Raw genomic sequence first — 16,811 nt, 5'->3', positions numbered from 1 at the left:
GCTGCCCCAAAAGCAACAGCAATCAAAGAAAGAAAAGGCTGAGTAGTTTGGGATGAAGCAGTCACTAGTCCAAGCTCAGCCCTGTCCTGCAACCTCATCTCAAATAACTGCACCATCCATAGCTGCTGCTGCCTTGGAGACCTCAGTTACGTTCCACTCACAGGTCTCCCTTCATTCAATTTCATGTTTTATCCCCACTGGGACAAACAGCCCCTTGCCACTAATGTTTTAGAAACTATGTGGTTGCCCAGACCCTCCAACCTTCCTTCTCCTGCAGGCCTAGCCATGCCTGCCCAAGTGGAGCAGGTTCAGAGAAAAGAAGGTGGCACCATCCCAGCCCACAGCTTTGGCATTTCAAAGTTTAGCCACTGTAAACCTACCAGGTTTTGCTCGTTTAAAAGTAAGCCCCCAAGGCCAGCACCCCCGTAGGGCTCAGACCACCTCTCTTCCCTTGGGAAAGCCAGCTCAACATGCTGTGCAACGTCATCTCCAACTGTGTGCTTCAAGAGCACGGCATTGGTGCCTTCTGCCTCCCAGGTGGAAGCTGTACCTGCATCACAGACCCTCGACGCTGATAAGATTATCCTACGATGCTGAGCACCCCTTGTGCAACACAGTCTGGGACAACGGAATTTCTGTGCCAGCAGACGTATCTCCTTCTGGGTGATGTTAGCTACTCCAACAGAGCTCTTGTCCCAGCACAGCTGTACCCGCTGCAGAGCTTTGGATAACAAAGCAAGCAGCTGTAGGTATGCCTTTTTCTTACCCACGGCTATCGTGATTATTGTAGCACAACTATAGTTACCCGGGTCACACACCCTGGGTTTGGGAAGCTGGGGGTGCCCAGGCACCATTTCACTACATCAGCGGTTTTCAACCTGCCATCTGCAAACTCCATCTACGAGTTCCACCAAAGGCAACTAAGAGAAACAAGCCTTTAGCTACAGGCAGCCTCTACTGGAGACTTTTAGGGATTCAAGAACGGGTTGAAACACCACTGCATGGTGGTCCAAAACACTCAGAGCCCTGGCCAGTGATCCCACTGCTGTGAAGAAGTCAATATTTACTGGAGAAAAATCAAAGGATGGTGGTTACTCCAGTAACCTGCCACACTAGAGACAAGTACGAATTGCATTCACAGCAGGGAGAGCTGGGGCTGAGACATGTCTACCTGGCACGTGAGACCAGCAGGAGTGAGCGTTTCCAGATCAGATCAGGGAATATTCCAAAGAAGACAGAGAGAGCTGGAAATGAGAGCAACAGACTCCTACATAGCTCACGTCTACTCTTTCATGGGAGTCGTGGGAGCACTTACAGTTGATACCATCAAGAGTTAAAAGATTGATGCCATTAGCTACCAGCCAGCAGCAAGCAAAGAAAAGGACAAGAGAGAGAGAGAGCGGCTGCTGCCCACCTCGCCCAGCTCCATGGGCAAGCAGCTCCTCAAAGATGCCCAGGGTGCAGCACCACTGCGGCGAGACAAAGATTACTCCACGTCGCCCAGCTGGGAAATGAGGCTGCATATTGTTTCTGGTTTTAAGGTGATTTTTGGGATAGCATAAGGTAGAAAGTGGACAGTCCAGAAAACTGCTAAGCTTTCCATCTCCAGAGCAGGTCCGGCATGGTAAGCACAAAGCGAAGACGCTCCATCATACTTCGGCAAGAGCAAAACACTTTCTAGGTGTCCACTCCATTCCCACTTCTTCCGGTGAGGCTACACCACGGCACATACTTACACAAAAAGCAAATTGTAAGTCACTAGCTTATTTCACTAAAGACACCAAGAAGCTATTAGATGTCAACTTGTGCCTACCACCAACCTAGGCTGTACCTGAACCAGTGACCCAGAGGTGAAAGGCCCATGCCCTATTATCAGTCTCCAGAGACACGTGATCCCCTCAAAACAGGAGGTTCCTGATAGGCATTTTCAAAGGGCACAAGCAATTATGAGAGCTTCACAAATCACTGACAATATGGCCATTATACAATGCATTTTCAGCAAATAGCAGCCTTTACACTGGAAATAAACAGAAAAGAGCAGTAGATGGGTGCTAGATGGAAGAACATTAATTCTCCATCACATTTCATCCCTAATGGACTGAAGTACAAATGTAAGTACGGGCATCACCTACTTTAACTGCCATAATTTGCCCACTTGGTTTGTGGACCATTTTGTTGACAGAACCATAAGCGCCTCGTCCAATTTCTCCAAGGTCTTTCAAGTCCTCTGCTGTAAAATCCCAATGTTGTTCAGGGGAAATCTTCAATTTTCCTGATGATTCAATGCTGTGTGTTCTCAGTCTCTCTCTGTCAAAAATATTGGGAAGCAATTTTTCCACATTTTAAATAGTCTGTAAATTTCTCTTTTCAGCACTTGATTAAACATTAGAAGAGAGGGGTTCACAAAGGCTACAGCAACAATCTAACTCCACGAAGGATTTTGGTTGGGGTAGGGGGTGCAGGGGTGAGGGGAAAATGTTAAACCAAAAATGACATACACTTGCCCACAGCTCCAATTAAGGATAAGTTTCTCCAGCTGCGGTGTAAAATTCAATGTGTCTCACACAGTAGAGTCATTCTAGTCACTTATTTACACAGTTTTCTTTCTACTTTGCATAAAATACATCAGGCTTCAAGCAGGATCTGGTAACATGCAGAACCAAGAGTCCAAAGTGCTCTCCCCAGCCCCATCTCCCAAAAGCTTCTGCTGCTCTACACCACCACGGTCCCAGCATCTGCCTCCCTTCTAGTTGGGTGTCTGTGCGACCCAGGCAAGATCTTCTGTGGGAATCAAGGGGACTTTAGAAAGAGTTTGCTCTTAATGGAAAACTGCAATTAATTTAAAAAAAACAAACAAACAACATTTTAGGTAATCATTTAATTTATTCAAAAACAAATAAAGAGCCAATAATTCGTATAAAAACCAAGACAAATGGCTTGTGATATATGAAAACACAAACTGACTGTTCAAGTGTGTCTTTACCAAACACCTAAATTAATGTTCTCGGGCAAACACTGCTCCTACTGAAGCCACCAGGATGTGCCCAGGTAAGGAGCAGACCAAGAAGAGTTCAACAGCTATTTTAAGGTGCCCACAATTACTCACTCAAACACAGCAACGCTATCACTGAATTAGTACGAAAAGCACAAGTATTTTCAACACTGGTCATCCTAAAATGCCATGCAAATTTTCAGTTTTTGATTAATTAATTAGCCGATTCACACTTCTTGGATTGTAAAGTAAGTCAAAAGCCTGAGTTTCCCACTTTCAAGTAGCATTAACGGCATTAAAGACAGTTCCCATGACAGGGCACACCAAGCTCATGCAGATATTAAAAGCCCACAGGTACTTCTGGCCACCTTGTGTACAAGGGAAATTCTGTCAAACTCATCCCTTGGAGCCCGATCACTTCTCTTGGGCACTTGATCTAGGTTCCTGCCAAACGAGCAGAACACACATGAAGTATCCAACCAAACAGGTAAAGCTTATTGAGTTCATCAGCCAGAGGAATACACACGTTATGGCCAATTCCACGCTGATAAACCGACTGTTTGTCAACCAGCAGCTGCAAACACTACCCTGTTGGATGCGATGGTAGACCCAACCATGACCTCCACTGGTTTTATTTGGAACCCGGGTTTTGCAAGGGCGACGAGGTCAGATCCAAAGGTCAACTGACTGGCGCAGCTACAGTTCAGATGGCTTCATCTGCTGCACTCCAGCTTCTCTGCAAAGCTTTGGTTTAGCACCTTCCGGGCTTTGAGCAGCTGCATGTCCTGAACCCTCGGCCCGTTCCATGAAGAGCCTTGCTCAACAGCTCCTCTCCCCTTCTGTGCTCGGCCTGCCCTGGTCCTTCCTGCTCTCTAACCTGCCTACCTTCAGATTTTTCATCTGTTGCTCCCTCCATTGCGCCTCCACTGCCCTTAGGAAGAATTCGGAAAACCTGCTGGTAGTGCTACAACACGGCACAGATGTGACGGACACAGCAGCCCACGGAGGCAGAGGTGGCACCCCTTTGTTAGCACTATTTACGTATCTCTGAGTTTCTGTGCATAATAAAACACTGCATTGAGTGGCGTTCTCCATGGAATTCGCTTACTAAAAAGCAAGGAATGAAAATAAGGCAGTAAAATGAAAAAAAAAAAAAAAGAAAAGAAGAAAAGAAGAGAAGAAAAAAAAGGAAAAGAAACACGACCTCCAGACTTGCCAGCTGTCTTTGCAGGCAGCTTACGTTGGAAACTGCATGAATCACTATCTAACTGCTCGACCATCCTATTTTGTCAGCACCATAAAACCAGTTCTTCTTTTGATGGGAGAAGGTAGGTGACACGCGTCACACTGAGGCACTGGCAAACGGGCATTTCCTGCCTACCCCCTGCCAGCTGGCGAAGAGCCACAACCATCCAGAGCTAAATCTTGTTCCAAAAGGCAGAGAGGTGTCACCAGGAGGGTGAAATGTGAGATTTGATTTTTCTGAGCAAACCCTTTCCATCTCTTGTTTAAAAAAAAAAAAAAAAAAGTCATATTGAAGTTCTCAGAGAGTTAAAAAATACAAATGGTGACATGGTTTATTCAAATAAAGCAATTAAACCCATCTCCATTCTTCCCTCTGTCTGTTTTTCTGCCCAGGAAACTTTGCTTTTCTTACCCTATATCAGAAGAGAAAACGAATTTGAATTCATTATTTCCTTGTTACACAAGAAGCCTGTTTCTCCCCAGCTGTAGCATGAAAGCAGATCTGTGCCATTGTTCCCGCAGCTGCGGGATGGGTGGTTGGAGCCGACGGGAAGAAGACGGGAGCTGGGAGCTCCACGGGTCTGCCCCAAGCGCCCGCCGCAGCTGGGTTCTGGTGGGGAGCAGCGGAGCTCCAGGGGTTTGGATCGAGATGTGCCATCACCATCCACAAAACCTCACGCGTTGGAGCTGGGCTTAATTTCCATTACGTATTTATTATGCCATCTGCCTTGTTTTGCAATCACAGTTCCTGCTTGTCTTTTTTCAAATACCCAGGGAAATGGTCAAGTAACCAAATGACAGGTTTGACAGAGCGACAGACACTTTAATATAGATTTTGCTCATTTAGCTAATTTGTCTCATGCAAACAATGCAGTTTTCCTTTAAGCAGCATGGTCTTTCCTAAGGGCCAGTAACTGGAACGCAATGATTACTTTTCGCATCAAAAAACCCCTATGCTTTATGTCAGGAATTTTTCAGTGTAAATCAAAATCCCAAGGGATTCCCATGTCAAGAAAGCAGCTCAAAAAACGCAAGTGTAGGACACAGACTCTCTGCATTGTTATCAAATGGGAATTTTCTGATGTAAAACCAAGTGAGGCAATAAGAACCAGTGAATTATCAATGCAGTACGTCTATTACTAGATTTGCACTGCTGCAGACATGCGAGGACTTAAATCCACGGGGCGGACATGCCCCCAAAATACCCAAAACCCTGCCTAAACCCTGCCCTGCATCCCACTGCGCTGGACACTACAACAGCTCGCTTCAGAAACAGAAGGGTAACCACACAGAACAGTGTCTAACAAAGGTGAAAAGTAATTAATGCCCAGTCCCTGCTTCTGCAGCCGATCAGATTTCAGTCCCTGCGGTCAGTGCTCGTTCGTTTGCACAGATGTGGTCAGACACGTGCCTCCTCTCACCATTTCATTTTTAAACTGTGCAATCCAAATCTCTCCAAGGCTGGGAATGTTGGGCAAAAATGGCCAGATATTCTCTCCAAATGATTGAGATGTCTAAAATGGACTTGTGGGGCTTCATGTAGGATTTAAAAAGTAAAATAAATAGCTAAAGAGGGTGAGAGACTCCTCAAACAGTTAAAAGTAGGATTTTCAAATGCGCCTTAGGGACTATAGCTCCTGATGACTTGTCCAGGATTACTTGAGCTTCCAACCCCTCATCTTGCTTTCGAAAAGTTTTAAAAGAAAAAAAAAAAAATATATAGGCTCAGAATGTCGTTGCGATTACTGCACTTGAAAGGCCCCAATGTATCAGTCTTAGCGCAGATGGTTACTATGCTTGTCACAGCAGTTATTCCAGGGATTAGGAGCACCAAGCAAGACAACAACTCCTCCAAACAGTTGCCCTTTGTCAGAAATGAAAACGTTTGTGGGTCCAGCTTGGCAGGAGGCAGGCGGCCGGCTGGCGCCAGGCACCGCAGCCGGGCCAAGGACGGGGTCACACGCCTGCTGCTCACTGCAAGCCTGGCCAGGCAGAGCCCGCGGGAAGGTCTGCCACCGCTGGAGGCCCAGGAAACCTCCCGGGAAGAACCACGGAGACCTTGGAAAGCTCTCGGACAGGCTGTGTTAGTTCCCCGAGCCCTGCTGCTAGCCCCAAACTGCAGGGATGCCAAACCCTTTTAAAACAAGCATTTCCTTGGCATGAAAAAGGAGGATCGAGGGGAGAAGCAGAGAAAAGTTGGTGGATTTTTTAAGCAAAATTGAAAGTTATCAGACATAAGGCAAGGCCAGAAAGATGCTGTAGGTAGCTACCTATCTCCTCTTTGTTTCACTTTGCGAAGTGTTACGCAGGACTCAAAGAAGCCCAAGAGTTGAGGTATTGGACATTACAGTTGGCATGAATAAAAAAAATCTGCTGAGTCAAAAAGATCCGAGCAAACTTGGATCCAGCTGTGCTTCACAAGCCTGCCTAGCGCTGGACTCGTCTAGGAAGTCTCTCATTAAGGCTCCTATTTACACTATAGTTAATGAGAACACATTCTACTTCTCCACAAGTTTGGTAAAAGCTGCTCAACACAAGGGGACTTTACATCTGATCTGTGGTCAGTCAGCCAAAGGAATGCTAAAAAGTAAATCCTAACAGAAAAGCTTCCATGCAAAATGCAGGGTTTTAATAACACTGTGCACTGGTGGTAACTTCGGAGTACAAACATGGCTTATGACTTTGGCTAACGTGTTTCCACCGAGCCTTTCAAATAGCCTGGAGAGGCTGCAATGTCTCAATGTCTGTGGTACTTATAAAACAGTTTTCAGATCCTGCCGCCTAACACTAATAAAAAAGCAACCCTAGTTTAAATTTCACTGGGGAAAGTCTCCAAAAGAAGTGGCTTTTGTGTTGGCTTTTTTTTTTTTTTTCCTCTAGAGGGCTGAAAACGTTGATGCTCTCACAAATCTTTCAGATTTTCACGAGAAGACATTTCTGCACCCAATAAGCTGATGAGCAGCAGCATCCTTTCAGGAGGGGCAGAACTAAATTGGTTTTGCTCTGACCCAGGTAAGCTGTCCTGAGGCTTAGTTACATTGAATAACAGATTTCTAGACGTGAAGAGGAGATAGAGAAAACGTGTCAAAGGAAGGAAAGGGTTCAGTTTTGCATCTCTTGGCTACTGAGACTAAAAGCAAGAGCCCGCTTGCTCCCTTTCACCATGACCAAGTGGCAGGCGTTATCCCTCGCATTGCTCTGCCTTTCCACGTCCCTCCAGGATTTTAAAATAAAGAGACTAACAAGGAGATGGCACAGCCCCTTCCACAGCCCTCCCCTCAAGACTCAGTCCAGCACACGCTCACGGCTGCAAAGCGTCTCCCTGACTTCGGTGGGGTTCGGCTGAGGCTTTTAAAACGTCAATATTTGGTACGAAGCTCCCCTGGTAAACTACTGAGTTATAATGGATTTTGATTAAACCTGCCCTTGACACTGAGGAAACCTCTCAATTCATCGTGGTGAAGCCTGTACTGAATTTAACTGAGCACATTAATCCCAAACTCATTTTGATTTGGACGCGAGCCAGACTGCAGCACGTTCGCTGAACCCACCACGGCTGGGTATTCAAAACTTACACCGGGTTCGAGCATTTCAGAATAACACCAGAGAAAACTGAGCTAATGTAATTTAAACAGCCCTTCTGAGAACACCGACTCTTTTTCTGAAACGTTACGTCTCCTGAGCCGTGGGCACCTACGCGAGAAAGAACAGGCAACAGAGACACGAGCACATCCGTAAGAATCAACAGAAGAACCTGAACGTACACTCTAAATAGTTTGCAAAATGATACTGCGATGCAATATCATTATCATCACACAAAAATCACCCCATGGAATGACACTATTTCTGAGACAAATTCCATTACTTTAATAGATGCCATTTTTGCGGGTATGGAAAATATTTGACAATGGCTAACAGACAGTTAAGCTTACTGTAGCCTGCTGGAAAGTTTCTGGATGAGGTCCGCTTCTCTCCTTTTGAAACTGAACGGGACAATGTGATTACTACCCAGGGTTGCTTGTGTATCACTTCAGCCAGGAAAAGTTGTGAAAATGATAGGAAAAGATGGTGCTGTTATCACATGACACAATAACGTATAACACAATACTCAGCTAGTCACCTACCCACGGAGTGCTTAGCATAAGAAATGGGTAAGCTACAGATTTTGCTTCCAAATTTTGCCTAGACAACCTCCCCTCGTTGGGAGCAATGCAGCGTCTGATGATTTGAACTGTGTTTTAAGATACAAAATTGTAAGCAATTTGTTTTCTTACAGCAATGGCAATTATTATTTCCAATTGTATTATTGCTGCAATTAGAACCATGAATAATTGCTTTCAACTTGCTAACCAAATGTCTCTGTGTTAGTGACATGCTGGTTCCTCACTGCACAGGGACCATCACTGCTGGTTTTCTTGCAGTCTCTAAAGCAGAAATTACTAAAGAAAAATTTTTTTTAAAAAAAAATCTAGCTTCCATCCTGAATCCACCAATCTAGGACTGGTGGTCTCTCCCAGGTGGGCTTGATTCATCTTATCCTCTCTCCTCACGAGTAAGTTTGCATGACCTGAACAAATATGTCCTTTCTTATTACCTTCAGAGACACGCGACTAACAGATAAACAGAAGGTTAATTAGAATTATTACTATTATGAGACTTCTCCAAGAACAGAAATCAGGTTCTGGATGTCCAAGTCCCTCAGACTGTCCAGCTTTGGAAATCTCCTTTCCCAACACAAGGACCTGTTATCTCAGAACGGTTCAAGCAGCTCAGGCGAGATGGGCTCCTGCTAAGCACAGGGAAACACGCTCTCAAGTACTTGTAGAAATGGCCAATGCAGCTACCTACAAACGGTCAGCAATGTAAACTTACGGTTTTGCTCAGCTCCGTACTGGAAACACTTGAGAGGTAGATAACGAGCACTGTTATTTCAACTACATGAAACACTTCTGTTACAACTACTCTAACAAGCCATTTTTCTAGTTTAAATGTCTGTATGTCATAAAATTCCAACCCTAGTCTGGGAAAGCGAAAAGCTCTCCAACTTCTCCTGCAGGATTTATTTTCTATTTGGGATTAAAGAAAAAACCCTTGGGGCTGCACCACAGGGCTTAACCTGAAATTCAGCGCCAAAGACGTACCTGACAGTATTTTTCTTTCTGTGTCAGACAAGGACAGATGGGAGACAAAGAAATCGCCTAACTGCAAGACAAAGATTGCTTTTTCAGAGAGATGCAGCTATCATAAATGTGGTGACCAAAAGAGAGTTTCTACCAAGACTAAATAGACCAAATGTAACATATTTTAGAGACATCTAAGACATCAGACTCCTACAGGTCACTGAAAGCAACTGCCTGTTGAATGTCCCCGTGCTCCACAGTCCAGTAGTGTAGTGAGACTTTAAGCATTGGCCTCCTCCAAGACGGCTGCGTGGGGCTCAGTCTTCTCCACTGACTTCCAGGGGCCAAGAGGTAATTTTCTGTAAGCTCTGTAAAGATGCCTCCAGAAAATTAAGGTTGCTGTAAGGAGTTAGGCCAACGGTTCCAGAGAATCACCTTTCCCATCTTTCACTAGTACGAAATACCCACCTAGAACATCAGAGAGACAAAAAAAACACCCCAGCTGGATTATAGAGAAGCCCCCATGCTCCTCAGAGAGGACAACGGCCTTCACGCTGCTGTAGCAAGAGATATTTGAAACAATCAACTTTCAACTGATTCTCACTTGTCTCTGCAAAGGTATCAGTGTCATTGGGCGTGAAGGACCAATTGCTCATCCAGATTTACTCCAAGCATATTTTACAAAGGAGGGAATCAAGACAGGCTCAAAGAGAAGACTATTTAGGGTCGCCATAATCCACTGTAGACTAGGGCTTGGCCATTTGCTCTCTCTTTTCTGAGGTTTCTCAAAATGTAGGGACCTTCATGATAGGAGGCAAGAATATCCACCTGAATCTCACAGGTGTCTGTAGTTTTCACTGACAAATATACCATGAAGCAAATTAATCTTTCGAGAAGTCAGTTCCTCAAACAACCAGAATGGCAAAACCAATTCAGCCCCACAGGCCAACCCCCACCTCCATCACGCCCATCCAATCCACCACGGTGGCCTTTCCATGAACTCTTTGCACAGCAGCCGTTTGTCCTGGGTGCACCCTGTTCTTTCAGTCCAGCTGTCCTCCATGGTACATGCTGGAAGTCACTCATTTATGCAAAGGATGGAAACAAAAGTTGTTGACGATGACCTGTGGGGTCGAAGCAGTCTCCAAATCCGCACTCTCCTCTCTTTATTCTCCATTTCTTGATGTGTACAGAAGACAAAAGGGATGATTGATCCCTTCAGTTTGAACCCACAAAGCAGAAGAGTCATCTCACTTCTCTGTAGCCAGGGAAAAATGCACGACATTTTACTACAAAGTGGTGATTAATGTCTGAAGAGATAAAGGATGTACTCTTGCTCTGAAGAAATGCGGTGTGATCCCGAGTATGCAGAATAGCAATGAGCAAATTTATTCCCGCAGCTAGCAATGGCAGTTGTTTATTAGGGTTTCCTGCAGGAATGTGGTTTGCAAGGTCCACATGGGGAAATATAGGGTTCGAGTCCAACTTAAATCACAGATATGAATAGTGGTGGTCCACGTATAAAATCCTTTCTGACATTTCTGTATGTCACACAACCGGCAAAAAAAAAAAAAAAAAAAAATCTGTGACTGACCATCTCAGATTAACTGGAGTCCAACAGCGACAGCCACGAAACCAGCTACATCATCGGTGCCATCCAGCACGGACCACTCCTACGCGCAGGCACTGACTCAGATCAATGTGTAAGCAATGTCCTGCTTTCTTACTTGTAAATAATCATTGAACAATATATTTATCCAAAAAAAGGGTAGAGACGAAACCTCTGTGTGTGCACTATATACATATGTGCATATCCAAAGACATTACATCATAATAATCTGCTTCATCCCATTTTCCTCTCCAAACACCAGCAAGTTTTGCACATTAAGCTAGCGGGTACTGTATTTGCCCGGGAAGGTGGGGATACAGGCTCTCTGCAGCCTCAGCACTTCATCCGTGTTCCAGGAGAGCAGACCCTGAGACATACAGGATGGGACACCTACTGCCCCTGTCGACCTTGGATCGATCCCTAGCTCAGAAAGCCAGATTCATGGGTCTAGAAGGAAAGAAGCTAAAGGAGAAAGGCCATGAGGGCAGTCCAGCCTCTGAGATAAAGATGCAACAGCATCCCCCACTCCCTGAATAAATTTTAACCGAAATCTGTACCATCTGATAGGTTTTCAGAGCATGCCTTACAAACCGGTGAGTTCGGATACGGGGATGCTCGATTTCCCCTCTGATGTTAGGCAGGACAGCCCAACAGATCCCAGGGGCACTTTGGGACACAGATAACACACAGGTGCCATAGGACATTTTTGATCAAAAAGCTCAAGTCCCAAAGATCATTGCTGGAGGAAGGAAGGGAAAAAATGTTGGCAACTACCAGCTCCCATTCTGGATCTCCCCTCTACTTCTCAACCACAAAAAGTTACTGTTGAACATAGATAATCAGACCGTTTGAAGGCTCAGAGATGGCAACGCATTAGACTTTCTCTATAAAGCATGAAGTGTAAGTTTTAGAAGGACTTAAGAAAATTTACCAGACAAAATGGTAAAGCACAGACACATGGGTCTTAAAATACTCTGAAAAATACACCAACAGATTCAAACGTTATTGAAAAGTCCAGCATGAATGGAGCTGTGGTCTCCCATTTTCTCTCTAACCCTCCAGAGAAGATATGGGTATTTTGGTGTCCTGAATGCTTTTAAAGTCTCCACACACCAAGATTTACAACCGGATGCATACAAGCATGCACACTGCTGTCCTTGCTAGGGGATGCAGCACCTAGAAATAATGGAAAGGGAAAAAGGAGACAAAATCATGCTTCTGCTATTACAACGGTGTGGGGGAAAAATAGAGGAGCTGATACCGACTCTGAAACTACTTGACCTACTTTCACTTCTCTTAAATAAGCATTGCAGTAGTTACATTTTCGTGTGAATTACGCAGCTATGCCAGGACCGAATGTGCCTGTCCTGATGCGCGGTGAGGGCTGTAACTCAGGAATCCCCAGGGTCTACTGAACACTAACGCGACAGCTCTGCTCCTGCCAGACTCAGCGCCGTCTCGGGACCACCAGGACACAAGCAGCAGAATTAAATAAACCCAAAATTCTTAAATGACATCAAGCCCTCCCTACCATCTGAAACCTTGAAGCGCTTTCAAACAGCGGCAGCACCGGCCCCCACCTCAAACGCAGCCAGCACACTCCCTTCCCAAGCTCACAAACGCTGGGGGGAGATTCCAACTCTCCAGTGGTCAGGACAACAGACATTTCCCAAACCATCTTCCTCATTAGACTGCACAAATTATTACCGAAGTGTTGACCTCTACTCAGGTTTATAAACCCAGGCTTTTTAAATCAAGCTGACTAAGCAAGAAACACAGTCACCACCTGGCTCTTCTCCAGGTCCTGGCGCGTGACAGGTACCTCCAAAGCAGGAGCTTGGTCCTCAGCAGGCTGCAGGCACCTGGCTTTTGCCATGAGCATGGATGGAATCAAGGATGATGACTCCCAACTTGTGTGTCTCAGGGAAGGATCTGGCCAGTCACAGGTCACCCATGGACCCATGTTACTAGACAAAGGGTAGGCAGCATATCTCACTAAAAGGCAGGCACTAGAAGGAAAGTCTACAGGACACTTCCATCCAAGGGAGACATCACCCAGGTTTGCTCTTCTGTACCGCCTCTCTGTGGGCCGACATGCAGCCACACTGAAGCAGGTTTGACGGCAAATGAAGTCGGGTTCAGTTTGAAAATGAACATTTCCATCTTTTTGCTCTGCCTGTTAGTTTTCCAATTTCCACCAAACCAGAATGCTTCACCTCCCTCCACGCACCATTCAGCTCAGCAGAAAAAGATACGGTAGTCAACCCAAAACTGCTGCTCTTCAGAGACCCTCCTCAGACACCATCTCGGTGTACCTGCTGAAGGAAACCCATGGACAGCATCACTAAAAACACCTTCACAGGCAACACGGGACGGAAGCTCTGCCTCTGCCCCTTTGTGCTGGTGAAAGCAGGCCTGAGGAGGCGCCATGGCCACCAGACATCATGCCTGGAATTAGGAAATGTTGCAAATTCCCACCTCGGTGTGTCTCAGACATCTATGTGCTAACTGAATGGGAGCAACTGGCTAAAATGGTTCCAGAACACAAAAGGTGTGATGCAGGGAGCTGTCATTCGACTCAGCTCCATCTCGCTTTGGCAGACGCTTATGGATCCCTATCTATGCAGGGATAACCTGGGGGGAGCTGTGGAAATGTCTCAGCCCGGGGTGGTCACAACACTGCATTATAATAAGAACTGAAACCAGAACTGAAACCCAAACGGTGCCTTTAACAAACAAAACGCCCCGAGTCAAGTCCCACCACTATTCAGTGAGTGTGAGTCCAGACATCACAAAATAAACATTGCTGTCTGAGGGGCCATCAAACCATCCCAGATAGTGTAATCCATTCAAACACAGTCCCGAAAAAGGATATTTAAGTCCAAAGTTTTGGGGAGAAAAAGGGGGAATCTTCCAAAGATACAGATGGCCTGTAGGAGATTTGCCCCCCCCCTTGCCGTGCAAGGAAACTTCCCAGGATTGAGGGGCCTTACCTGAGAGAGAGAGGGTAAGTGATTTAATAACGTACGTATGATGTCTAGCATGCTCTAGATCGTGATTTGTGCATTCGTTAAGGTATTCATATCTAGCGCTGGTGGTTTGTGTTGTTACTTTTCGGGATCACTTGTTAGGTGATAATAGCGTATTCTGTGAATTGTTTTGTTCTTTTCCCCTTAAATTGCAATAGTGCATTCTTCCATTGTATCCATAAGAACTTGCAATAGTGGCGCATGGGACCTGTGAGTGAAGTCCAAATAAATTGTTATTTTGAACCCCTCCGTGAAGTCTTTTTTCTCTCCGTCACACCAACTGTCAGGGCGCAGGCGTGACCGAGGATGGGCCCGCAAAGGCAGGGCTGCCCCGGGGCGGATCCGAGCAGGTGCGGCAGCCTCCAGATATCCCCCCACTGCCCCCCGGGCCCTTCCTCCGCTCCCACCACCCCGGCTGCTGCCCCTGCTGGGCAGGACGCACCAGGTCGTGGTGCTTTGGAAGGCCACTGCCGCCATCTTCTCGCAGCCTCTTACCCATGGGCTGCTCTTCCCCACCACGGAAGGCACGGGCCTCCCCTCGTGCAGCAGAAAGGGGACATGTTTCACACCGCAGAGCGCACCGAGGGGATCGTGGCTGCACAGTCACAACGCTGCTCCCAGAAAAGCAGCTCCGACCATGGCTGTGTGCGTCCGAGAGCCAGGCCAACAGCCCCCAACTGCGCTGTCAACGGGACACGTAACAGAGCCAACCTGCAGAGCACTGGTTGTCAGGAGATCCCCGCTGAACTCCCTGCCCCATCACAAGTTCCTGGCCTAACCTTTGCCTCTTCCAAATCACAGCACGCCCCAGCTTCCCATCTGCAAAACGAGGAACACAGAGTTTTGTGCAACCCTTTAGGTTTGCAAAGCTCAATCACTCAGCATGTGTGAAGCACTTGGAACCCACGGGGGCCAGATTAGTATGTAACGTTGGGCTGTAGTTGATTTAGACACACAAATGTAGGTGATTAGGTTTCCAGAAGTTCTGAGGAGACCAAGTGCCAACAGCATGGCAAGAAGCTAGGTGTGAAGCACCTCTGAAAAATCAGCATCAATTAGCTTAATGGAGATACACAAGCTCCAAATTTTGGTTCCAGGCCTAAATTCAGAAGCAGAGTGCTGAGATATCAAAACCCTTGCAGAAAGAACAGAACAGTCCTACTAAGGCAGTGATGCTCCAAGGGACATGGAATTTGCTAAAGAAATTTATTTGGGAAGCAGCAGACACCAAAAAGCTCCTCTGCAGAGAAGGATTAGCATCTTAGAGAAATACTGAAACTTAGAAGTGGAAAAAAAAGAGAACAAAAAAAAGAAAAAAAGACCTTAATGCAGCACGTTCAGGCAAAATCTCACACTAACTTTGGCAGCACCCTCTCTGAAGGGGCGAGCTACTTGAAGTCTGAGATACCGAGCATGGGTGTTTTACGCGCCGTATCACCTCGTTGTCATCTAGGCCACAGAAATCACTGGCCAAACAAACTTGTAAACTTCTGGAAGAAACAGGAAGGTTAAAAGGCAAGACAACGCTCCTCAATTTCTCAAGAAAATGCCTGAAAAAAACCCAATGTTTAAGAAACACTGCTCTAGCACTTAAACTACAGCGATATTTGTATTAAAAGTGAAAACCTGTTTTCCATAGACTCACTCAAATGTTTAAATGTATTTGCTGAGTCCTTGGAGGTATCCATTTCACTTGCGCTTTCTTGAGAATACAAGCAAGTTTCCCAGTGATTACATTCAGGTACCGCAACTTTCAGGAAACGCTGAAGACCAGCCACAGGAAAAAAATTCAAATTCTTAACTGGTACCTTTTACACCGCAACCTATCTCTCAGGCATCCGGGCATCCCACCCTGCGACGGGAAGCTATAGTGCGGAGAAAGGTAGCAGAAATCAGTAACAATAAAGATGTGAAAATGACTGTGGTAGAAATGGGGAACAGAGAGAGAAGTATTTACAGGGCAATTCACATAAGTTATTGTGAACATGCCAATTTAGAATATTCCACTTTCATTTTTAATATTTGTTAGACAAATGGTAGTAACTCTCACAGGTTATTTCCCGACGAACTCAGCCAGCTGCAGGCTATGCAGCCAGAGAGCCTGACACCACGTGCCAGAAAGGTTTGGAAAAGTGTAAGAGGCGATTAAAACAGAAGTAGACGCTTGAGAGAGACTTTGGGACAGCCCGAAAAATACTTTTCAGGAATAAAGACAGTCCCTGAACGATACAGAAAAAAGGAAGGAACGGAGTCTGACGTGCAACTGGGGCTCCATTTGAGGAATCCAACCCCAAAGGTCTATTGAACAAACATTTGCCAACACACTCTTGAGGCGTCTCTCTGGAAAGCGTGTGACTCTCCCAAGTGTCACGAGGAGAAGGTGGTCCACACGGGGCACCTCTGGAAGCTTAATTCACAATGAATCCACGAATACGCTCACATGCTACAAGGACTCCACAGAGTCCAACAGCCCACGAGACAGTTCAGAAGCTGGGCTTGTCAACATTAGAAGGCGTCATTTCATTTTGTCACCTTTCCAGATGAGACCGCAATGCTCTGGTGTTCAAGTTCTAGAGAGGTGGCACCTCTGACAGGATACTCAAGCAGCACCGTGCTGCGAACCTGACGCCAAACAGAATTCACCTACAGCAAACTGAACAACTTGGTTCAATGGATGCCAGCGATGGCCAGCACACCACAGGCAGCTGCCAGGCAAACCTGCCGCGCTACACCAGCACATCTCACCGTGTCGTTCCCGCGTTGGTGTTATTTGGCCTTTCAGCAAAGGCCACCAGCTGCAAGTAGCTCCGCAGAGC

At 46.1% G+C, this 16,811-nt stretch overlaps 1 protein-coding gene across 3 annotated transcripts in view; it reads right to left on the bottom strand.

Annotated features, from left to right (window-relative positions):
* MAP2K4 (mitogen-activated protein kinase kinase 4) overlaps positions 1-16,811 on the bottom strand; it is a 104,038-nt gene that overhangs the window by 45,070 nt on the left and 42,157 nt on the right. For all 3 annotated transcript variants that reach the window (XM_054221172.1, XM_054221171.1, XM_054221174.1), the window contains exon 3: positions 2,133-2,307. In XM_054221172.1, coding sequence (XP_054077147.1) covers positions 2,133-2,307 — 175 coding nt within the window. The remainder of the gene's footprint in view (positions 1-2,132; positions 2,308-16,811) is intronic.

The sequence above is a fragment of the Rissa tridactyla genome, chromosome 15, assembly GCF_028500815.1.
Source record: "Rissa tridactyla isolate bRisTri1 chromosome 15, bRisTri1.patW.cur.20221130, whole genome shotgun sequence".
NCBI classification, from domain to species: Eukaryota; Metazoa; Chordata; class Aves; order Charadriiformes; family Laridae; genus Rissa; species Rissa tridactyla.
This window is presented reverse-complemented; position numbering and strand designations above follow the sequence as displayed.